General features: G+C 39.3%; 2 protein-coding genes across 2 annotated transcripts in view; one reads left to right on the forward strand and one right to left on the reverse strand.

Annotated features, from left to right (window-relative positions):
• The window catches only part of SHLD2 (shieldin complex subunit 2), a 115,840-nt gene extending 103,291 nt beyond the window's left edge, over positions 1-12,549 (reverse strand). Inside the window, exon 1 of the mRNA XM_075072539.1 lies at positions 12,110-12,549. The gene's annotated coding sequence lies outside the window, so the exon portion shown is untranslated. The remainder of the gene's footprint in view (positions 1-12,109) is intronic.
• Positions 1-25,320, forward strand: part of GLUD1 (glutamate dehydrogenase 1) — a 51,155-nt gene extending 25,835 nt beyond the window's left edge. The window contains exons 5-13 of the mRNA XM_032780685.2: positions 563-657; positions 12,561-12,740; positions 16,798-16,935; positions 18,872-19,009; positions 19,143-19,223; positions 19,951-20,074; positions 21,530-21,621; positions 23,144-23,206; positions 23,891-25,320. Of these exons, the coding sequence (XP_032636576.1) occupies positions 563-657; positions 12,561-12,740; positions 16,798-16,935; positions 18,872-19,009; positions 19,143-19,223; positions 19,951-20,074; positions 21,530-21,621; positions 23,144-23,206; positions 23,891-24,010 (1,031 nt within the window). The 3' untranslated portion in view covers positions 24,011-25,320. The remainder of the gene's footprint in view (positions 1-562; positions 658-12,560; positions 12,741-16,797; positions 16,936-18,871; positions 19,010-19,142; positions 19,224-19,950; positions 20,075-21,529; positions 21,622-23,143; positions 23,207-23,890) is intronic.
• The last annotated feature ends 420 nt before the right edge of the window (positions 25,321-25,740 follow it).

A 25,740-nucleotide genomic window follows, 5' to 3' on the forward strand; every position in this document is an offset into this window, starting at 1 on the left:
AAGGTAACCTCTGATACAATGAATAAGAAGTTAGTAGAGGAAAAACTGTATCAGTAAACTAGACAGCAATATTTAGAACAGCCTATCAAGTATTTGCAAGCAAGATAATTTACCCAAACTCAAAACACTGATGTAAAGAAGAATGAAACTGAAGTATACAGCTTTTGTGTTTCCCTAGGGAAACTGAATGTGTAAGTTGTATATGTGTAGCTTTTTCTCTCCTTCCTTTCTACTATGGTCCACATGAAATATACTAGATAAATAAAGCAAAAGCGCAAACACTTTTAATGTGTTATTTTATCAGTAACTACATTTTTGATTAAGTAAAATGTTGACAAGATAGTCAATGATTTTGATAGCTTAAAGGGGTTTTGCCAGGTTACTAAAACAAGGTATGGTGTCTAAAATCCACAGTTGTTAAAAGTATGGTCTGTTCTTCCTTGAATAACTGAGGTTTAAATATGAAATTAGGTCATCTCAACCAATCCCAGCTGTCACACCAACGGGAGGAGATAAATATTTGTATTTAATCCTTGAGACTTGTTTTTACTCTTGCTAATAGGGCCTGGTATTGATGTGCCTGCCCCCGATATGAGCACAGGTGAGAGGGAGATGTCCTGGATTGCAGATACCTACGCCAATACCATAGGACACTATGTAAGTTCTGAGCAAATGCTTCAGAGTAGTAGAGCTTCCTTGCTCTTTGCAGAAACCCAGCCAACATTATGCCAGAGATTTATTGCCTTGTTGACTAGTCCTCTAATTTTGTTTAATTGTATATGTAACTATAGCACTTTAATCATGGGGTTTTAGGTCATATTTATGAAAAAGAGCTTGAAGACTTCCTCTTCACAATGTAAAAGTTTAGTTGATATGACCAATTTCCAAAAAAGAAGCGGTTTCAGCAGTCATTTGATATGTTTTCATGCGTTGCATATAATGGAACAAATAGTATGGTCATATTCAAATTGCATTAAACCTTTGATCCAATGTCCTCCTCTTTTCACAGCAGTATTTAACTTTGTTTGCAGGTCTTTATTTTTTTTTCAGGGAGGTCGGTCATTAACCCCTGGTAAGTCTGACCATGCTTGTTAATACAGTAACTCCTCACTTAATGTCGTTCCATTTACCATTGTTTCATTGTTACATCCCTGACCTATTAGAGAACATACTCATTTAAAGTTGCACAATGTTTCCTTATAACATTGTTTGGCCATGGAGGCTTGGAACCAGGGTGGGCCGGCAGCCACCCATCAGCTCCTTTCCAGCACCTCCCACCCAGCGCCTCCTGCCCCCTACTGACCCCAAGGATCAGCAACTCCCTCCTCCCACCCCGTGCCTCCTATCCACAGCAATCAGCAGTTTCACGGATATTCAGGAGGCTCTGAGGGGGAGGAGGGAGGCTGCAAAGTGCAGCCTCCCCTCCCTGCCGATGCCTCCCACCTGCAGCGATCAGATATTTCATGGGCATTCAGGGGCTCTGGTGGGTAGGAGCAAGGATGCACTCAGGGGAAGGGCTGGAATGGGAGCGGGCCAGGAGTTGAGCACCACCCCCACCCCACCCTGGGACTTTGGAAAGTGGGGGCCTGTGCAGCCATGCGTGCACCATCCAGAGGAGGGAGTGGTGTGCTCCAGGGGGATAGTATGGGTTCATCATCACATTCAGTTTTCCCAGGGAAGTGTTTGCCACCACTGCCCTGCATCTACTGTCACACTCCACAAGGCAGCACCAAGGAGAGAGAGACTACGTTAACAACAGTGTGTTAACCCTTGAGGGCTCAGCCAAGTGCTAGTTCATCATTTAGCAGCAAGAGATTCTCTGGGAAATATCCTATCTACTATCAACACAGTTGTTTTAGGACAAGCTCAGAGAGCTCATGAGCAGGTCCCCAGACAATCCTCTGATTAGAACTTGCTTAAAATATATACTATATATGTATATAATGTCTTGTCCCGTGAAAAAAAATTACCTGGAACCTAACCCCTCCCTATTTACATTCATCAGAGGGGTAGCCGTGTTAGTCTGGATCTGTAAAAGCAGCAAAGAGTCCTGTGGCACCTTATAGACTAACAGACATATTGGAGCATGAGCTTTCGTGGGTGAATACCCACTTCGTCAGATGCATGTATTGGAAATTCACCCACAAAAGCTCATGCTCCAATACATCTGTTAGTCTATAAGGTGCCACAGGACTCTTTGCTCCTATTTACATTAATTCTTATAGGGAAATTGGATTTGCTTAATATTGTTTTGCTTAGTTGCATTTTTCAAGAACATAATGTTAAGTGAGGAGATACTGTATTTTACAATGTTCTAGAACCATACGAAAGCACAATAAGGTGAGTGATTAATGATGGACAAAATTCAGAATTGGCTTCCATTTTAAAATCAGACTTTCAGCCCTTTTTGACAATTTAGCCAAACTAGTTTGTTAGTTTAACACTATTTTTGTTACATACAGTATTGTATTTAATACAGTATTAAATACTCATCTCTGTACAATGAAGAAAGACAGTGTTTCTGTTCAAAGCCCATATATTTAGCTCTCTAAGGTGTTAATGAAGTTTTACCATTTATCAAATGTTTTTAAAGCACAGTATCTCAGGTTTTTGCATCAGTTATTGCAGTGATTTCTCTGAAATTGTTCATCTATATACACCTCTACCCCGATATAATGTGACCGATATAACATGAATTCGGATATAACGGTGTAAAGCAGCACTTTGGGGGGTGGGGGCTGCGCGCTCTGGCGGATCAAAGCAAGTTCAATATAATGCGATTTCACCTATAATGCAGTAGGATTTTTTGGCTCCCAAGGACAGCGTTATATCGGGGTAGAGGTGTAGTGACAAGTATGAATGGCTAGTCTTAATTGTTAAAGTACCTGAGTGTTTGAGACGTGGCTGTAGGGCCTGTTGAAGTGACACTGTCAAGCTGGAGAAATACTGTGATTGTTGAATTGTTTGTATTGTGTTAATACTCTGATCACACACAGTTAATCCTCTATATACCATAGGTGCTACAAAAGCATCAAGATGTTTTCAGATTATCCAGGAAAGAATTAATGTAGATTTCAAAACTAGAATAGAGCAAGAGAACAATGATGTGTTTGGATACCCACAAAGGAAAAGCAGAAAAACTTGAATTTTATGCCTTCCAGTTATTATAATTAAGACCAAGTTTTTTATCATGAATATTTTTTAATAAGTCAGACAGGTCACGGGCAATAATGAAAAATTCACAGAATCCCATGACCTGTCCTTGACTCTTACTAAAAATACCCATGACAAAATGGGGTAGCCTGGGCAGCTGGGGGAAGGGAGGGGCTGGGAGCTCCAGGGTCCCCCTCTGCTCATGGCTCGAATCTGTGGGGGGGTCCCCGTGCACCTCACAGCAGCTGGGAGCTACAGGGTCCCTCTTACCGCTCATGACAGCAGGGGTCCCCCCTGCCACCCATGGCGGCCAGAAGTAGTGGGGCTACTTCCCAACTCCCTGCAGTTTCCAGCCAGCACTGGCTGAAATCCCAGCGGTCCTTGGAAGTCACAGATTCCATGACATCTGTGACTAAATCGCACCCTTAATGATGATATCCTGCTTATGATTTTGCAAGGCTGCTTTGTCCCGCATAGTCAATAGTGAGATTTTTAGTGACTAGCTCTCACCGTCTGAAAACATAATTGTTGGTTAGACAAGTACTCAGATTGGGTTTTTTCTGAGGTTTCAGCATCAGAGTGTATATAAGGTACTTACTGGTGGCTCTTTATGTGTGTCCTTTAAACAGTCCAGCCAAACAAAAAGCAAAAAAATACAGTAGAACTTCAGAATTATAAACACCTTGAGAATTGAGGTTGTTTGTAACTCTCAAATGTTCATAACTCTGAACAAAACATTATGGTCGTTCTTTCAAAAGTTAACAACTGAACATTGATTTAATATAGCTTTGAAACTTTACTATGCAGAAGAAAAATGTGGTTTCCCTTTATTTTTTTTTTGTTAGTTTCTATTTAAAACAGTACTATCTCGTATTTGCTTGTTTGATTGGATTTTTTTTTTTTGTCTCTGCTGCTGCCTGATTGTGTACTTCCAGTTCCAAATGAGGTGTGTGGTTGACTGGTCAGTTTGTAACTCTGGTGTTCGTATCATTGAGGTTCTGCTGTATTGGTCTAGTTCAGGGATCGGCAACATTTGGCACATGGCCTGCCAGGGTAAGGCCCCTGGTGGGTCAGACCGGTTTGTTTGCTTGCCGCGTCTGCAGGTTCGGCCGATTGCGGCTCCCACTATTCGCTGCTCCAGGCCAACAGGGGCTGCGGGAAGCAGTACAGGACGTGGGATGTGCTGGCTGTGGCTCCCACAACCCCCATTGGCCTGCAGCGGCGAACCACAGCTAGTGGGAGCTGCAATCGGCCAAACCTGCGGATGCAGCAGGTAAACAAACTGGCCCAGCCCACCAGCAGGCTTACACTGGCGGGCCAAGTGCCAAACGTTTCCGATCCCCAGCCTAGTTTTTAAAAGGCTGTATTGTTTGTGCCCTCTGAGCTCCCAAGTTTCCCCTCAAGGGCATGCATCACTGGATCTCAAAGATTTTATACAGGTTCACAATTTCTTTGATGTGCTGAGCATACTAATATACTCTTTGAAGCTATAGCAAAGACTGTTTAATGTGCTATCACATAACTAGCTCAACCTCTGCTACTTCTGAATGAAAAATCTTCCTTTCTTGGTTTCTGCAGTCATTTAAAATAGTTCTTTAGGACATAGCTTATCATTTTTGATTTCATACTTTCATTCATAGTGCTATAAACCTGTTAATGCTTGTTCTTCTCTGGCATAGAATGCATGTTTAAGGAATGACTGTGTTTTCCTGAGACCATGTGCCTCTTGGCAAAGCATTTACAACTTGTTGTTGTTATCTTTGACATTAGGTGTGGTATTCTAGATCCAACAGGCCAGTCTCTCAAGCATTGTCAATTATTCATGGGGGAAAATAACAACCCTGTGGTGAAAGACTTTGAATAATGTTATAAATCAGTAAGGTAAACTGCTCTTACGCAGCACTCTGCCTGTTTGAGTTAGCTATGGAAATAAGTGTTATGAATAATTTCCTGTACTTGTACTACATGCGTGAAACTTACTTTGTAAAAGATGAACTCCAGAAGAACGCTTAGCAACCTGAACTACTTTTTGAAGCCAAGTGATGATATATTGCCCTCTCATAAATTACAAAATCCGAGTCCTCAAGGAAACTAAAAGCTAGATACCATAAATAGTATACTGCCAGCACAGTAAAACAGTACAAAAATACCTATTTCATTATAACCCAACAACCCATCCGTTATGTGCTCCTGAGAACTCAAGGCAATGACGTAAGACTTGTGTGCTGTAATAATTAAGTTTCTCTGTACTTTTCAATACCATCTGTCCATTTATGGAAGGTTCTTGCAGTATCATCTTCATAATTCTTAAATGGAAAAATAAACATTTATCAAAAAGAGCTGAACCACTGCACAGGAAAATAGTAAACTCTACAGCACTCAGTTTCCTTGCTTCCTTTTCGCACTCCATAAACCCTACTTGTTTTGCCAGGTTCTGCAGAGGTGTAAGCTATACACAGACAAACTTTAGTAAGATGAATTTAGAGTTGAAAGCAAAAACTAATAACTAAAAAATGTAGATCTGAGCATGGCACCTTCTTACTCAGACATACTCTGCATTAAGTTTTGGTCACTAAAGTTGGAAGATGTGACTTACTTTTGCTGGCTACTAGCAGAAATATATACATCTGCTGGTCCAAAAGTGGTGGTAACACCCCAGAAGATCCTTACTGAGATCTGGGAAAGTAAAGAAACGCCACAAAACTTGAAAGATGCCAGAGTTATTCCTTTATTTAAAAATAAAGGCAGCAAAATCATCTGTGATAACAGGAGAGAGATCCCACAGTAATCTGTCACTGGAAAAATATTTGCTTGTGTCCTCCTGAACCTGACTGATTTCATCTGTCTCAGAAGTCAATCGGCCTGAGACTCGGTGCAGATTCAGATCTGGTCGTAGCACCGTAGACACGATTTTCAGTATCAAGCAAATAGAAGAAAAAGGTATCAAACAAAACATGATTCTGTTCAGTGTTTTCATCCATCTGACAAAAGCATTTGGTACAGTCAATAGAGAGGGATTATGGATGATCCTCAGCAAACTTGGTTGTCCACCAAAACTGGTAAAGTTAGAATCATAGACTTTAAGGTCAGAAGGGATCATTATGATCATCTAGTCTGACCTCCTGCACAATGCAGGCCGCAGAATTTCACCCATCCACTCCTGTATCAAACCTGTGTCTGAGCCACTGAAGTTCTCAAATCATGGTTTAAAGACCTCAAGGTGCAGAGAACCTTCCAGCAAGTGACCTGTGCCCCACACTGAAGAGGAAGGCAAAAAAAACCCCAGGGCTTCTGCCAATCTGCCTTGGAGGAAAATTCCTTCCCAACCCCAAATATGGCAATCAGCTAAACCCTGAGCATGTGGGCAAGACTCACCAGCCAGACACCCAGGAAAAAATTCTCTGTTGTAACTCAGGTCCCACCCCATCTAACATCCTATCACAAGCCATTGGGCATACTTAATGCTAGTAGCCTAATTTTGGCAATTAATTTGCCTTGGACTATCCCATTATACCATCCCCTCCATAAACTTATCAAGCTTAGTCTCGAAGCCAGATATGTCTTTCTTTTGCCCCCTCCTACTCCCCTTGGAAGCCTGTTCCAGAATTTCACTCTTCTGATGGTTTAGAAACCTTTGTCTAATAGCCAGTTTGTATCCATTTGTTCTTGTGTTCACATTGGTACTGAGCTTAAATAATTCCTCTCCCTCCCTGGTATTTATTCTTCTGATATATTTATAGAGAGCAATCATATCTCCCCTCAGCCTTCTTTTGTTTAGGCTAAACAAGCCAAGCTCTCTGAGTTTCCTTTCATATGACAGGTTTTCCATTCCTCAGATCATCCTAGTAGCCTTCTCTGAACCTGTTCCAGTTTGAATTCATCCTTCTTAAACATGGGAGACCAGAACTGCACACAGTATTCCAGATGGGTCTCACCAGTGTCTTGTATAATGGTACTACACAACTTATCTCTGCTGGAAATACCTTGCCTGATGCATCCCAGGACCACATTAGCTTTTTTCACGGCCATATCACATTGACAGCTCTAGTCTCTGTGATAACAATACTCAGGGTCCTTCTCCTCCTCTGTTATTCCAACTGATGCCTCCCCATCTTCTTAACAGTAGTTCTTGTTGTTAGTCCCTAAATGCATGACCTTGCACTTTTCACTATTAAATTTCATCCTATTACTATTACACCAGTTACAAGGTCATCAGATCTTCCTGTATGATATCCCGGTCCTTCTCTGTATTGGCAATACCTCCCAGCTTTGTCTCATCCACAAACTTTATTGCACATTCCACTTTTTTTTGCTTAAAGGTCAGTAATAAAAAGATTATTAGTCCCAACCTGTCCTGAGGAGACTCCACTAGTAACCTCCCTCCAGCCTGACAATTCACCTTTCAGTACAACCATTGTAGTTTCCCCTTTAACAGTTCCTTATCCACCTTCAATTTTCATATTGATCCCCATCTTTTTTCCAATTTAGCTAATATTCCCATGTGGAACTGTATCAAATGGCTTACTGAAATTGAGGGTAAATTGATCCACGGCATTTCCTTTGTCTAAAAAATCTGTTACCTTCTCAAGAAGATGATCAATTGGTTTGGTACGATCTACCTTTTGTAAAACTGTTTGTATTTGTCCCAGTTACCATTGACCTAATGTCCTTGACTACTTTTTTCCTTCAAATTTTTTTTTTTTTTTCAAGACCTTCTATACTACGAACTGTCAAAAATGACAGGTCTGTAGTTGCCCAGATCACTTTGTTTCCTTTTCTTAAAGATAGGAACTGTGTTAGCAATTCTCCAGTCATACAGTACAACTCCTGAGTTTACAGATTCATTAAAAATTCTTGCTAACGGGCTTGCAATTTCATGTTCCCATTCCTTTAATATTCTTGGATGAAGATTATCGGGGCCCTCTGATTTCGTCCCATTAAGCTGTTGGAGTTTGGCTTCTACCTTGGATGTGGTAATATCTACCTCCATATCCTCATTCCTATTTGTCATCCTACCATTATCCCCAAGCTCCTCATTAAAGACTGACGCAAAGTATTTGTTTAGATATTGGACCATGCCTAGATTAGCCTTAACCTCCACTCCATCCTCAGTGTTTAGCAGTCCTACATCGTCTTTCTTTGTTTTCTTCTTATTTATATGGCTATAGAACCTTTTACTATTCGTTTATTTCTTGAGGCGATGTGAGGTCAGGTACTTTTTAATGGGTATCTCACGCCTATCTCACTGACTCCTTTCCCATTTCAAATGGAGTCAAACAAGGCTGTGTCCTTGCCCCTGAACTGTTGAACCTCTTCACCCAAGTTCTCAAACATGCTACAGATGGGCTCAGAGGCGTATACATCAGATACAGTTGTGACGGCTCAGTCTTCAATCTTACAAGACTTAAAGCAAAAACAAAAGTAACAGAACTACTAATAAGAGAAGCACTTTTTGTGGATGATTGTGCCCTCCTAGCACACACACAGAGTGATCTCCAGTGCATTGTAGATCGCTTTACTGAAGCATCAAAATTGTTTGGCCTCACAATCAATCTGGAGAAAATGGTAGTGTTGCACCAATTCTGTTCATCGCTCTTGTCATATCCCCTAGTATATCCATTAGTGGAAACCAACTAAAGCAAGTTGACAGTTTTACCTGTCTTGGCAACATCATCTCCCATGATGGATCTCTTTGTCAAGAAATCCCAAAGAGGATACGAAGAGCTTCAGTCATTAGGAAAGTTACGTAACAAAGTCCTGAAATCCCACAACGTACCCCTCTCAACAAAAATAAAACTTTAATTCTTTTATGCTCGCATCCCTCTTCTATGGCTGTGAGACCTGGACACCATTAGGGGGATCCTCTGGCAGGACAAAATTACCAACCTGGAGGTTCTCCAAAAGTCAAATGCCATAAGCACCAAGGCCATGTTGATAAAAGCCCAACTATGCTAGGTTGGACACATCTTTAGGATGCCTGAATATTGACTCCCATAAAAAATTTCTATGGAGAACTAACAAGGACACAGGAATCAAGGCCGCCGCAGAAAGCGCTACAAAGCAGCATCAAGAACAGCATGCACTTCAGTGCAATAAAACCGGATGATCTTGAGAAGGCTGTGTTAAATAGATCAGCATGACAACACACAATGCTCCGAGCTTTTCAGGTCTTTGAACAGGACAGAATTATAATAGATTTTTAGCTGCAAGGGAAAAGTGTCATACTACCGCTATAGCTACCAAGATGATCATCAATGACTTTATCTACCCAATCTCCTCACGAGCATGTGCGTCATGCTTTTGACTTCAGAATCACTCCAGAATCCACAACAAGAGAGCATGAAAACATCATCGTCGAATTGATGGACTACATACACAGCTGCTTTGGATCTGCAGGGCTGTGTTAGTAGGATTCTGTTTCCTCTTCCTGGCAAGCGGAAACCAGCTGAGAGAAGTGGAGGATAGGGAAAAGTGAAACCTGTTTCAGAATTGACAGGAAAGATCCACAACCGCAGGAGAGGCTTGGGGGAAGGGTTAAGAGAGAGGGAGGGATTCTTATTTAAGTTGGGATGTCTGGCAGGGCCACTAACCAAGTTTTGACACGACCAATGATAAATATTTGTAAAAAAAGCTTGAAAATTATTTATGGTGGGTCATTTTTGCTCTAAGTGAAGCTTACCATAAAACTCTTGCACTCATTTGTTTTAAACTAAACAGTGCTATTTTAATCTTTGGGTGCACTGTGTCAGTAGATCTTGATTAGAGATTGTTCTGAGCCAAAAGATACAGAGGATTTTTCTGAGGCACATTGTATGGAATGAAGAACGTTTGGACATGTCATACTTTCTCATTCCCCAGCATTCTATACTATAAAGTAGTGTTGAAAGTACACAGCTCTGATAAATCTTGAGTTTGGTTTTGGTGTTGTATTTTGATGATTTCCAGATTGTATTTAAGCTCCTGAAGGTGTTCCTGGCTTTACTGATTTTTGTTCCGGATGTCCTGGCTTGTTTCACCGTCCTGGCTAATGGTGCTGCCCAAGTATGTGACTGTTTCTACATTGGTGAGAACATAACCCTCTATTCTTACTGGTGATGGTGAGGCAATATTAAAGGTCATGTCTGTCTTACTGCAGTTGATTCAGTCCAATTTGCTGGCTGAATGTGTTGAGTCAAGCTGTTTTTTCTTGTATATAGTGTTGGATATGTGACTGCAGATGATATCGCTCTCCTAAGTCCAGGTCTTCAAGGCATGAGAAGAGTGTCCATTTAATGCCTCTTGGCCATTTAATGCCTCAAACCAAGATCTATTGACACAGTGCAGCCAAGAGGATCTGAGCACCATCATTGCCAGGAGGCGCTGGAGATGGATTGGTCATGTGCTTCAGATGGAAACTGATTCCATCACCAGAGTAGCAATAAGGTGGACATCTGAAGGCAAGCAAAATTAAGCCGCCCGAAAACAACATGGTGAAGAGCTGTGGAAACCAAGCTGAAAAACCTGGAGCAGAGCTAGGGAACCATTGAAAGACTTGCCAGAAACAGATAGGAGTGGAGGAGCTTCGTCAATGCCCTAAACGCCAGAGGCGTAATAGGAACATAATGATTAAAATCATAATCATCATCATCAGGAATCTCACTCAGCAGTTTCTACTGATGCTACATATTGAAGCAGAGATTTAAACAACCTTGCTATCTGAATGTAGATGGCTTTAAGAATAGTGGGCCTTTCCTGCCAAACCAATTACGTCTTTAATGGGTATCATATTAACTTGTCCGGAAAACCCACAGTAAGTTTCTTGATCACCGAACTGAAAAATATGACTAAACTTCTTGGCTCTGAAATTCACATTAGTGAGTATCAGAGGGGTAGCCACGTTTAGTCTGGATCTGTAAAAGCAGCAAAGAGTTTTGTGGTACCTTATAGGCTAACAGACGTATTGAAGCATGAGCTTTCGTGGCTGGCTGCATGCATGCATGCATGCATGCGACGAAGTGGGTATTCAGCCATGAAAGCTCATGCTTCAATACATCTGTTAGTCTATAAGGTGCCACAGGACTTTTTGCTGCTTTTACATTAGTGAGGTGATACAACTCTTTCCTTTCTTTCCCTGTTCCCTTGTATTTTCTAAGGCATTGGCCTCTCTGGAGGGAATTGTGGAGAGAAGCTGTGTTCATCAGCTATGTGCTCATAAACTACTTATTTCTTCTGTGTGACTAGTTTAGATTTTTTTAAAAAGTAACTGATTGGAAACTTGGTAATACTTTGAGTTGGCCAAGATGGTCGTATCACTGGTAAGTGGTTACAGTTGACTCCCCACTAGAGGGAGCAGATTACTTTCTGAAGGAAATACTTGCATTTAGATTTTGGAATAAAGTTTTTTATAAGATGGACCTCACTGTTGGAAAATGAAGGATACTGAGACTCAAAGATTAACATATAGGTCAGAGTTTTAAGGAGTAGGGTTTACTTTGGGTATCAAGCCCATGTAAGGCAATTAGGTAGAAGTTTTATTTAGTCTGAGACTGCATAAAAGATGGGGATTTGGTGGCATTTGAGTGCATTTCCATATAAGAAAAGATACTTATCTACTATTTTTCCACATGACTTTGCACTGTAGGCTATCCTCTTGAGGTCAGCGGTGGCCCGTCTGTTCAGACAGTAGGAAAGACTAGTTCATAACATATGTGGGTAAAACCTGTTACTTTAGGGGTAAATTTCTTATGATAGCATCTCAGCCAGATCATTGCATACTCACTTCTAAAGTTGTTAGTATGCCTCTGCTGCATGTTTTCAAATAATTATATTCATGTTTCCTGTTGTGACTGTTTACAGCTAAAACTGTTTAATCACTTTTAAACTGCCCATAGGATATGTCTACGCTTTTTATGTTGGTTTAAAGGATTAATTTGTCAAGAACAATGATGGTTGTCACAATTGTAGAGTGATTACTTACCACTAGAAGGCATATAACTCACTGCCTTTCTGTGGCTAGTCAGATGGCAGCTTCTCTCTGGGCTCCTCATCATCACAACATCACTGTAAATAAACATACCGCTGTAAATTAACGTAAGCATAGAGCTGAATTGTGCAAATTACAACACTTCAGGAAATAGCACAGTATCTCAAGTTCTGTGGTTATGTATTACACTGCATTGTATGGCAGGGTAGAATTTTTCTAGGATGCTTATGGTAAACTGAGCAAGGGAGTTTGGAGAGGTAAGCTTAAAAAAGTGATTCATATCTTCATTATTGCTGTCAGTAAAAGCTATAATGTAAGTGCATCAGGGAAAGAAATCCGTTAATGTTTTTGAAGCTCACATACACATTATACCTCAGCTGTTGTTTGACTGATCCTCTTCTTGGAAAGATTGATGCAATTTATAGAATTCTGAACTGTCTTGCAGGATATTAATGCCCATGCTTGCGTCACTGGTAAACCTATTAGCCAAGGTGGTATCCACGGACGTATCTCTGCCACTGGTCGTGGTCTCTTCCATGGAATTGAAAACTTCATCAATGAAGCGTCATATATGAGCCTTCTAGGAATGACTCCAGGATTTGGGGATAAGACATTCGTGGTCCAGGTAATTTGTCTAGAAATACAATTGTTTTGGTGAAGAAATTGGAAATGTAGTTGCTTTTAAAATCACTGTTAAAGCGGTAGACCTGATAAGGTTTTATAACTGTAGAGATTAGCCTTGCAATCAATTTAAACTTTAGAAGCACTTTTCAGACAAGAATCATCCTTTATTTTGCCTTTTTTTAAATTATATACATAGGCACACAGCCAAAACTCCAGCCATTTTCTAAGAACAATGTTGTATTTATAGACTAAGAGTGTGTCTATACAGCAAAGAAAAACTTGCGGCTGGCCCATGCCAGCCAGCGTAGGCTCACTAGGAAACAGCCCCGAGACCAAACAGACTAGGGAAATTCAGCCTAGATGGACCTGTTCTAAGGTAGCTGCATAACTGGTGGAAAAATCGTTCCCAGGGAGTAGTTATCAGTGGTCATAGTCAATCTGGAAGGGCATAATCAAGTAGGGTCCCGCAGGGATCGGCTCTAGGTCCGGTTCTATTCAATATATTCATCAGTAATTTAGATAATGGCAGGGTGAGTACACATATAAAGTTTGCAGATGATATCAAGTTGGGAGGGGTTACAAGTGCTTTGGAGCAGTGGCTCTCAACCTTTTGAGACTACTGTACCCCTTTCAGGAGTGGTCTTCTGTGCTCCCAAGTTACACCTCGCTTAAACTATTTGCTTACAAAATCAGACAAACATACAAAAGTGTCACAGCATGATATTACTGAAAAATTTGCTTACTTTCTCATTTTTACCATATAATTATAGAATAAGTCAACTGGAACATAAATATTGAACTTACATTTCAGTGTATAGCATATAGATCAGTATAAGCAAGTTATTGTCTGTATGAAATTTTAGTTGTGCTGACTTGGTTAGTGCTTTTTATGTAGTCAGTTGTAAAATTAGGCAAGTATCTACATGAGTTGATGTACCCCCTGGAAGATCTCTACGTACCCCCAGGGGTACATGTACCCCTGGCTGAGAACCACTCTTTTGGAGGATGGGATTAAAATTCAAAATGATCTGGAGAAATAGTCTGAAATAACTAGGGTGAAATGTAATAAGGACAAATGCAAAGTGCTTCACTTAGGAAGGAACAATCAGTTGCATACTTACAAAATGGGAAATGACTGTGTAGGAAGGAATACTGTGCAAAGGGATTTGGGTGTCATGAGTCACAAACTAAATATGAGTCAGTCTAGTGCTGTTGCAACAAAAATTTTTTAAAAAAAAAGCCTCATTCTGGGATGTAGTAGCAGGAGTGTTGTAAGCAAGACACAAGTAATTCTTCTGCTCTACTCCATGCTGATTAGGCTTCAACTGGAGTATTATGTCCACTTCTGGGCACCACAGTTCAGGAAAGGTGTGGATAAATTGGAGAAAATCCAGAGAAGAGCAACAAAAATTATTAAAGGTCTAGAAAACATGACCTATGAGGGAAGATTGGAAAAAATTGGGCTTTGTGTAGTTTGCAGAAGAGAAGACTCAGGGGACATAAGTTTTCAAGTCTATAAAAGGTTGCTACAAGGAGGAGGGAGAAAAATTGCTCTTTGCTTCTTGTCCTATTCTCAGAAGTTAATGGGCTTAAATTGCAGCAAGGGCGGTTTAGGTTGGACATTAGGAAAACTTCATAACTGTCAGAGTAGTTAAGCACTGGAATAAATTGCCCAGGGTGGTTGTGAAATCTCCATCAATGGAGATTTTTAAGAGCAGGGACACTTGTCAAGGATGGTCTAGATAAGACATAGTCCTGTCTTGAGTGCAGGGGAGTGGACTAGAAGACCTCTTGAGGTCCCTTCCAGTCCTGTGATTCTACTGCTATGTAGACTTATAGGCTTGGGCTCTAAACACTGCAGGGTAGGAGGTTCCCAAAGCCCGGGCTCCTGAGCCTGGAAGTCTACAAGGCAATGATAGAGATGCACAACCCAAGCCCCATGAGCTCGAGTCAAATGGCACGAGCCAGCTGCAGGTTTTTCTTTGCTATGTAGATATACTCTTACAGCTTTAGACATCTTTTCCAAGTTCTTGGAGGTTTTAAACTAAGGGATATTACACATTTCATGTGTAATGTGACACCACTCTCTGCAAAAACTATATTCTGTAATTACTTCCATATAATGGAAACGTGAGCCCTTTAGTTACCTTATTTTTGGATCCTAAAGAAAAAAATTCAAAACTCAGAAAAATTTGAATCTGATCTGATTTGTGGTATTATGAAATAAACAGATGTATTTAGGTCAACGTAACGACCTAGATTTTTAGTTTTAGTTCTGAATTTTTTTTGCTTTTGTGAGACCTCAAAAGACCCTTAAATCAAACTGTGCTCCTACATGTTTTAGGACATGAGTAGTGGGTGAGAAGAGAGACTACGCTGAGAAATGGATTTCTAACACTACTTAACATGCATAATTATATCCTTCAAGGGTTTTTTTGAAATGTCTTGTTCACCAGGTTGGATAAATACATAATTAGTGAGCTATTAAATGCGGAATCTGGATGATGGGCCAGAATGCTTTATTTGGAATTGTTCTCAGATCAATGTGGCTAGTGTTAAAAATGGCAGAGGACTGATTGCTACATTTTTAGTAATGAATCCATATCATCAAATCGCAACCTACTGTCCTGTGCCAGTTAACCAGTGACCTGAGACAAACCTCCTGTACCCTACGTAGAAACAAAATAGCACAGCAACATCCCCTACCTTTGGAATTCAGATATTGGCAGTGCCTAAATATAAGAGTCTAAAACTGAACAAGCAAACTGAAAACTTGGCAAAACAGTTGAAGACTAATCAATAAAAAATGAGGACATAGCACTGAAGACAAACTCCATAGATAAATAGAACTTAATTCTTGTATCAGTGTTCACTTCTGATGTAAAAGGGGGACTATGCAAAATACTTTGAAAGCAATAAATTGAGGTGTTTCATATTCCTCTTTCCTGGAGTTAATCTTATTCCCAGTTTTGCCAAAGACTTCCTGTGTGACTGTGGGCAAACCATGTAATCCTGCTTCCTTACCTGTAACATATGGAAACCTGCATAACATCCCAGGGAGCTAAGGTTTACTTCACATTTGTAAAGTAGTCTGATGTATGGTTAGAGGCTACTGTTGAAGTGCAGCATATAAGATCTTGTGATTTAAAACCAATAGTTTTTGTGGAAAACTGCTTTAGAGACAATAAAATGGATTATCAGAAGGACAGGGCTCCATTAAAAAGTCAACATGAGAAAACAACTAAGTTGTATTTTGTTAATAAATAAAATTATATTGAGCCACTCTTAGAGGCTTTAAATTTTGCAGACATCCCATATATATAGTGACAAGAGGAACACAAGTGTCAAGCAAATTGTGGAATTGTCATTTAAAAGTCCACGGAATCCTATATAACATTCAGTTATGTGCACATTCAGAAAATATGTGATTAAGGCAAATGTAATTATGAAAAATTATGTGACTAAATACCTTTGAAGCTGTTTATCCTCAGGAAAGAACTTACAATACACTAATGCAGTAAAAATTAATAGTAACTTATGACAAATTTCAAGTGAAGTTTTAGTCTTTGAAATTTTACGATCCCCAAAATTACCACGAGCACTCTGTTACAGATGTTCAGGAACTGGAAGCACAAAAAGCATGGAAAAGCAGAGTTTAGGAAGAGGAGAGGGCTTCATCTTGGCTAGTTTTTTCTCTCGCGAAATTAATGCCTTCTTATCACTTAACTGGTAGCATTCTTCCAAGTGTATGCAGCTTGAGTGAATCTCAGTGGAATCTTGCATGCTACTTTTTTAGAAGAAAAATATTGGAATGATATGTAAGTTCTGTCGTGATCTTGCAAAGTATATTATAACATTAATACTCTCTCTAGAACATCAGGCCAGTGTGGTTAACATATACAAATATGTCCCCATCCCATATCACTCCATGCCAACATATGACACAAAAAGGTGAAAAGCAGATATAGGCTTGTGAGGATCAAATGTTTTAAGAGTTGTGGGCTCACTTCACATGACTTAACTATTCTTCCTTCTATTCTCCCCATTTTTATTTACAGGGATTCGGTAATGTGGGCTTGCATTCTATGAGATATCTTCATCGTTTTGGTGCTAAATGTGTTGGTGTTGGAGAGATTGATGGTAACATCTGGAATCCTGATGGGATTGACCCAAAAGAACTAGAAGATTACAAATTGGTATGAGACTTATGTATTGCTCCCTGCGTAAACTCTGAAAATACTGGAGATGACTAGAGGCTGGTGTTAATCGTGCAGAATATTTAGAAGTTATGATCGGCAATACTCTGTCTGATAGGCAATTTATAATGTTCAGGACTGGCAACTGTGTTTTTTAGCATTCCATTTTCACTAGCTTGAATGCAGACCAAAGTGACTAATACTAATTGGTTTCATGGCTTTAATAGCCTGAATGGTGCTGGTCTGTTCGTTTCCGTACATTGCCCATCACCACCAAGAGAGGCACAGTTGTGGGCCTGAGTCTCTGCAAAAAGGCAAAGGATTGCATCCAAACTAAATTATCCTGGTTTAGATAATTCTTAATGTGGGGGGTCACGATCTCCCCGCCCGGTGCTAAATAGCAGCAGTGTCCCAGCTAGATTGCAAAAGGTGGGAAGGAAAGGGTCCTGGTTTGGAACAGGATGAGAACTGCTCGTTTAGACTTACTAGTGTAGTACTATGAGTGAGTTTGCATTGCTGCTGCCTCTGTACCATCTGTTGTATGGACAGATACAACTTCCATGCTCAAGAAAAGAGATGAAGTTTGTTTTGAGGAAATTGAATATGGTCTTGTAAATTGTGGCTTTAATTGCTAGCTTCCAAATATATCTGGGTGGCTGGGGCATCTTCTGACTTCGGGCCCGATGTCGTGGTAAACCTGGTACTGCTTATATCCAGTGTCTCTTCACCTGGCCCCACAGACAGGGTGCTGTGAGGAAGGCAGCCACTGCCCCCTCTCTGCAGCTGGCTGCTCTGGCCCTGAGCCTGCTGGCCTCTCTTCTAGCATCACAGCAGGTGCTGGTAGGCAAAGGGGTAATTGCAGCACCTCCCTGAATCTATTCTGTGGAGGACAAAAAATCTGCAGGAGATATGAATTCTGGGTGTGCATAGTGGTGCAGAATTCCCCCAGAAGTACATTAGACTCAAGAGATGTAGTGCTTAAGACAGAAAAGACACTTTTTTTATTTTAATATAAAATAGTAATTTGTGTACTGCAGCAGTCGTGATTATTTGTAGGTGTTCTGATATACTTAAAATCTAGACTGATATTTTGAAAATTATATGTAAGAATCTTCCATGGATGCTACATGGGATTCACCTCTGTTTTTAGAGTGTATTTTTGATCTTAGGGTGAGCATACCTTTAATCTTCATTCTTATCCCACAGATCTACTGTAAACAGATTGTAAAATGTATTTCAGGCATTTTAAATAATTGACACACTGTCTGATCTTGAATTAATTTTAATGTGAACTGCATTAAGTCTCAACTTTTTATCCAGCAGTTTTAGTGGGATGATCCTTGGCTGCCCATGTAAATAGGAGTGGCAACCACATATTATAATATCTTTTTTTAACATGCTGTTCCTTGTATCTGTTTTACTTACTGAGATGGATTAGTAGGTGTTTGAATTGACACGGTTTTTAATTCAAGATTGGGGAACAAGCCAGGAAACAGACCCCTTTTTTTTTTCTCACTCTTCTAGTATGGTAAACTTACATTCTGTTTCTCTAAAGTGCAAGTAAATTAAGTGATTTTACCTGTCTCAAATGGAGTGAAGTGCTTATACAAATCTATTAGAATTGTACAGTGTCTGTTTAGAGGTATTTAAGGTTTAACTGAAAATTTGATGGTATTTGGATCTTCTTTTTATGGCACTCGCTGTAGTAGTTGTAGGAGGGGAAGCAAGGCATGTGTGTTAGTTTTAAACACACAGTACAGTAGACATGCTGTGCAAGGTGTTGTACAGACCCATGCAAAGACATTCTTCAAAGAAGGATGCATGGCTGTCAAAGCAACAGTCTTTCCCATTTTAGTATAAAAGAGTAAGGGAAGATTGTTTTGCAATAGTGATACTGAAAATAACTGATAATCACACTTCTCTTCCCCTCAAACAGCAACATGGGACAATTGTTGGCTTCCCCAAGGCACAGCCATATGATGGCAACATCTTGGAATCAGATTGTGACATTCTCATCCCTGCTGCCAGTGAGAAACAGTTGACTAAATCCAATGCTCACAAGGTCAAAGCAAAAGTAAGAAGAAGAGTTAAACTAAATATTGAAACAGTATGGCAAATGTCTTTCTCCATATTTACTCGAGTTATTGGTGTGAATATAAATATATGTTTCTGTGTGTCAGTAATTATGTCATGATTCTTTTCCCTAGATTATTGCTGAGGGTGCCAATGGACCTACAACCCCTGAGGCCGATAAAATCTTTTTGGAGCGGAATATCATGGTCATTCCTGTAAGATTATTTTGCCAACACTAATGGAAAGTAGACTGTCTGCAAATGCGTTCTTTTTCCTGATCACAGGATCAGCCTTAGCATTAGTATTCTTTAAGAGTCACTTAAGTGTTCAGAATTATTTTCCTATGAAAGCCATTCCTACAATGCCCTCCTTTCTGTGCCTCTCACCTTGAAAATGGGTGTTCTAACTTCACTCAAGACTTGAGGTAACTATCCTCAAATCCCAGATCTCTCATTACAACCATGTTCGCTTACTTATATTCAACTATTACATGGGAGTGACATTTTCAAAAGAAAAACAATTTACAATTATTCCTGTCAAATACTGACACAAATCCCTAAAACCTTGGTTTTCCTTTCTGGGAATTGATGCTTTGTTAACTGCCCAGTGCAGTGAGCGGAGTAGAGGAAGAATCTAAATGCAGTGGCCAAATTTTTTGATACTTGGATGTCTAACTTTTATTGAAGTCAGTGGAAGGGTTTTTGAAAATCAGAGCTGCCTCTCTGGGTACCTAAAGTTAGGCAGCCAAGTATGGAAAATTTTGGCGATTTGTCTTCTGTGCTCTAGAAATAAACCTATTCTTCTTCTCTGTGCTGCCTGTTATGTTTAAACAGGATTTCCAAGTTTTTGCATTTTAATTTGCCTGCTAAAAATACAAGAGTAAGTTGTCTTATCATAGGCTTATCGTTCAGAAAGCTTTCTATTAATGTTGTTTCTGTGCAGGATCTATATTTAAATGCTGGTGGTGTAACTGTGTCTTACTTTGAGTGGCTGAAAAACCTGAACCACGTCAGCTATGGTCGCTTGACTTTCAAATACGAAAGGGATTCGAACTACCACTTGCTGAGTAAGCATTACTTCTACTTTTTATTAGCTCTTCAACAGATAAATTGAACCAGAAAGGAACTCTTTACCAACTATGTAATAAACCAAGGTTACATTTGATATCTTCCTATGCCAAACATGGAAGAAATCAAATACAAAGATGTTCTAAATTTAACTTCTCTTTAAATCTGCTCCTAGTGTGTGCTGGATAGTGAGAGAGCTTACAAATGCACCTAGTGTGACGAGTAACTGATGAATTGGGTAATACTTGGGAAAACGTTGTAGAAAACTAACAGTGTCTTCATGAAGTGATACTTAGTTTTTGATATTGTCAAAATGCCTTACAAATACTAATTCAAATCCCTTATGAAAGAAAATATTCAGTTCTCTTCAGTGTAAAAACAAAATCCAAAAACTTTCAATATTGTAATCAACATTGGCTAATATGATCAACAAGTTACAACTTTGAAGATCACTGCATTATGAAACTGAGCAGGTATACAGCAAAGTAGGACTTCTGTGAAGTGCAATAATATAATTGGCACAGCTGTTCTTGAAACTTGGCTGTGGCCCCCTTGGCTCCTGACTCGGAGGCCATTGTTTGGGCTTCCCATTTCCTGACCAGAATGCTGATCTTATGGAAAAAATAAGCTTCGTAGAGTAGAAGAATTGTAAGATTTGTTACCAGGCTTAAATAACACTTAATCATAAAACTAAATACCAGTAATAAATGCCTTTAGTTTTTCAGAACTTAATGGAGTTGACAATTTAGATAAGGAATCTTTTTTTTTAAACATAGTTTACCCTCTGTGAAGAGGCTATCTGCTGCGGCATTGCTCTAGTAGAGAGTCCTTCTTAGAATTTAGAACAGTGCCTTAAAATTGTGTTTATCTGAAACATGGTATGCATGCAGAGTTGGTTAGGAATCTCTACCAATATAAATGCAAAAACTTGCGTCCTATGTGCAGACATTTTGAATTCCTTTGGAAGTTAAAAAGCTTTTAAAACTTCTTAAGCTTTATTGTTAGTAGGTGCTGTCCTTCTTAAATCTGAGCTACAAAGGGGAAATGTTTGTTCACTTCACTCTCTGAAACTCAGTGCCTGAAGTTTCTACATTAGTAGTATTGTTCTGTACTCTTCAGGGTGGTCGTTTATAGAGGACTGGATGGTGACATATCAGCTGGTTGAGTTTAGGCTGCAGCCCTACCACCACCATCTCTATTTCACCGTCCCAGTCTTCCAAACTGCCTTGCAGCAAAGAAAGTATTTGGGACCTTCAGGTTTCTAATTTGAGGCCTTTGTATATTAAAGCATTCGGACTCAAACTTTGTTTCAGTTCTTTAAAAGATTACCTAGCACAGCTCAGTTTATGCTACTGGTTGAAGTAATGAGTGCCAAAACTCTTAAAATAACTTTCCAGTGAAAGTATTTTTTCACTGCTGAAATCTAACTTGCCTTGTTTTCCTTTCCCTTCCAGTGTCTGTCCAGGAGAGCTTGGAAAGAAAGTTTGGGAAACATGGTGGAACTATTCCAGTTGTGCCTACAGCAGAATTCCAGGATAGGATATCAGTAAGTAGCTGCTGTGATGCTTTTAATCTTTGTTGTTCCAGTTGTATTCTAGTATTATAATTGTAAATAAAATCCATTATTTTGCTGTTGGGCATATGATTTTGCCATAAGGCATTAGTGTGTGGTTAGTTACATGACCTAACAGGCTGATCTGAAATGCCCAGTAGTATGCCAAGCAGGCTAGCTATGACCAGTTGGTATCTTGCACCTGACTTCACAGAACATTTCTAGCTCTAAAGTTCTAAAGCTGAAATTTAGAGCGTACATACAAGTCATTTGGTCTTGCATTGTTAATCAGATCGTTGCTTTGTAATACTAGTCACTGTTTATAGTGCAATAATCTTCCTCCTTCTGCAGAGGTACAAAATCTAAACCTCTTCTATGGTGACACTATATAAATAGGTTGATTTACTGAACATGTTTCTCATGTGCCTACCTCTTATATTTCAGCGATATGTTCCAAAAATGTTACTCAGAATTGTTGCTGTTTATATGAAGTGATCACCAACTCCAGTATTCTGAATAACTCTCCCTTTCTTACACATACATTTTCATATAGTTATGTATATGTAATTAAAAGATTTTTGAGGGGGGCAATGGACAAAATAATGTGTTACTGTTTTGTATCTTTTTGAAAGGAAGAGGAATTGCAAATAGGTACTTCAGAGCTAAATACTCATGAAAGGTCACGTTAGACTGAGTCAGAAGCCTAGTATACTGATTTTGTAGCGTTTAAGACCAGAAGGGACCATTGTGATGTGTTTTGACCACCTTTGCAACACAGGCCATAGATCTTCAGACGCTAACTGTTGTGTTTAATATCCATATGCTGTATCTCAACAGAAATTCTCTCAGAATGATATCCAATCCTAATTTACCAGTCTTGTAGCTGCCCTGGAAATAGGAATATTAAAAATTGAGGTTTGTGTTAGGCATCCCACTTCACTATTTTTAAAGTCTGCCTGTATTCTCTAAGAAATGTATTGAGAAACAGAGACCAAATAGCTTGCTCGTACTTGCATAAGTCCTGACCAACTCATTCAGTGATGCATGTCACTTTGGGATCTATACCACTGTAATGGAGCATCATTTTATCCTAGAAGTCTTTTGTAAAAAAGAATCTTCCTTATTCCAGAATAATCTTCACTGAATTTATAAATGTAGAAGTAAGAAATTGTAGTTCGCTGTAGAAACACTAAGCCACCACTGGGCATTTTATTCTCTGCGGACTTGGTATCTAGAGTCTATCTTCTCTCTTTATTGAACCTCTAAACATTTCACATACCATATGCTAGGGCTTACTGTCTGTAAGATTACCCACTGAATTAGCAGCGTTCATATATTGGTCTCCTTTTACCAGATATTAAGAAAATATATTAAAAATTAGAAGAAATCTGCACTGAAAGCAGGCTGACTAATTATTGAAACCCAGCATGTTAGTCTGATGTACTAAGAGAAAATCAATAATATTGCTTATTCATTCATGTCATATTGAACTCGGATTGCATTCATTCCCTTTCAGGGTGCATCTGAAAAAGACATTGTCCACTCTGGATTGGCCTACACCATGGAGCGTTCTGCCAGAGTAAGTATTGCATTAACATGTAGAGTTGTACCAAGGGAACATAAACATAACTGTCACAAAAGCAAACTAAGTCAGCATGTAGTGATATCAGTGGACAGCACTGTTTCTTTGCACTTAAAATAGAAGACAGCTATTGACAATAATGGTAGTCACTGCATGTATGACGCTCCTTTGAATAGATGTTTGTGTGGATACCTTTAATTGGATGTTATAGGCCATCCAGAAACTGAAAACAAAGTTCAAGTCCACGTGTGTGGATTTAGCAAGCATATTTTTTTGGTAAAAAGTTTAGCCATTGGAGAGCCCCATCATTTATCTTTTTATGTTCTAGAAATCTGGGGCAGAAATATTTTCAAAGCTATACTTAATATCACCACATATATGTAGATCAGACTGTCCTTCCAATGGAAAATACTGCAGAAGGGGGCACAAAGTCTACTGGATACTCACGGCTTTTGTGAAGATTTTACATACATGGAGGGGATAGAGGCTTCGATAATGAGAAGTGACACCTTGGAAATCTAGGAAAGACATAAGCCTCATGGATGCTGGGCTGTAATCTGAATTCTAGGATCTCTCTGTACTGAGCCTTAGTCCCTCTCTGAAATTCCTTGAAAATAGTGTACATGGAAAGGCTTTTCAAGCAATCATAAATAACTTCTGCTTTCTTTCATCTCACTTCAGCAAATCATGCGCACTGCCATGAAATACAACCTGGGTCTGGACCTGAGAACAGCTGCCTACGTCAACGCAATTGAGAAAGTCTTCAAGGTGTACAATGAGGCTGGTTTGACTTTTACATAAACAGGTCATTACCGATCCTCACTGATACTCTTACTCTTCCTGCCATTGTGTACCCTCTTTTTGAGATGCTTATCACAAGTTTACATGTAACCACAAAAATTCCTCTTTCCTCTGACATTAGTGGGTACTATTCTGAATTAGTTGCAGTCCAAACAAATCTTTTTTTTTTTTTTTTTTAAATAATAAAGAAAAATCAATGGATTAGGCATTGAATACAAGTATGTATCTAAAGATAACCAGTTCATCTGCACTTGTGGGGGCCATTCTGGGTATTTCACCTTTAAAATAAAAAGGTACACTTCCTGAATGGATCAGCAGTCATGTTACATGGGCAGCCTATCAAATTTCAGATAATATACTGTACTAGATGAGCAGTTAGCTCATCCTATTACTTCATGCACTTTTGTTTAATGATGTAATTTTGGCTTTGGCACTTTCAGTAAGGCCTTGTATGATCAATGCTGTGGCATTGTCAAAGGCAGAATGGGCCTCCTGCAGGGAGTAATTTTGATAGAACTCTCTAACTTCTACTTGTTGCAGAACTCCAGGCCTGAGGTTTTTTAGGCAATGTTTTTCTCTTTTATAACCTGTGCTTCTCCTATAGGACTGCCTTTAATCACTAATTGAACCTGAACTTGACTCAAGTATTATGAGATACATTAGAGAGGTGACAGGAGCTAGAATTTTTATAAGCTGAAATGGTATCATTGTGTACAAATATCTAGCAAACATATATCTGGTTATGTTTTAATCAAGTCACTCTACATAACCACTCAATTATAGGTTTTTAAATATTATCTGAATTTGATATATATACGTAGTCTAGCGAACGCTAACTTTTTTTTAACATTATTTTCAGTCATCTTATTTCCAGAGGCTTTTTTCTGAACATTAAGTTGCCTCAATGAACAATTAGAAGTGGTCTAACCCTGAAACCATTAGCCTAACTACAAAGGAGCTAGACTGCTGCTGTAGACCTTATGCAATGTCTTAACACACACTGACTTTCTATTTTTTTTTTTTCTTTATTGGGAAAGCTTGCATATTCTGAACATATTCAATTGTAACAAAATGGGCCTTGATATAGTATTAGATCAAACATAGCTTTTTGAGTTTTTGTCAAGGCCTTTGTCCAGTGGAGTCCCATTGAAGTGCCAGATGTTATTTATGTAATGAAGAATTTAAAAAAAAAAAAAAAACCCCAAACCTAATCCCTTTGAGGAACTCATGCTTTTTCTAACTACTATGTAACTGCAAGATATAAGAGGGTGAGAAAAGCAGTTATTAAAATGTTGACCTTTCCAAACTTACTATATTGGTGTATTACTGTTTTCCACAATCACTTTCATAGTAATAGCTTTATTGTGTAGCAGTTGTTAAACAGTGAAATCTCTGAAATGTCACACAGAATTTCACATTTATTCAACTCATCACCAGCGGTAAGACCCTAGTCCTTCTGATTCCCAGGACAAATAAAAAGATTTTTATACCTTCCCTCTCCTCCACCCCCAAACAAAATTACTTATTTACCCAACACAACTTATGAAACTGTTAATCATCTCAGCCTTTTGCTTTCCATATCTTTGAGTTCCGAGAAGAAATTAGCTGCCTTCATAGAAGAAATATGAAGCAATAAACTACAACATGGTGAGGCACTTAGTGTCTTACCCCTTCGGGTGTGGTGAGGCCAAAGGCCAGAATAGAGTTCTTTAAGCTGTCCAAGAAGTGCA

The sequence above is a fragment of the Chelonoidis abingdonii genome, chromosome 15, assembly GCF_003597395.2.
Source record: "Chelonoidis abingdonii isolate Lonesome George chromosome 15, CheloAbing_2.0, whole genome shotgun sequence".
In the NCBI taxonomy this organism is placed as follows: Eukaryota; Metazoa; Chordata; order Testudines; family Testudinidae; genus Chelonoidis; species Chelonoidis abingdonii.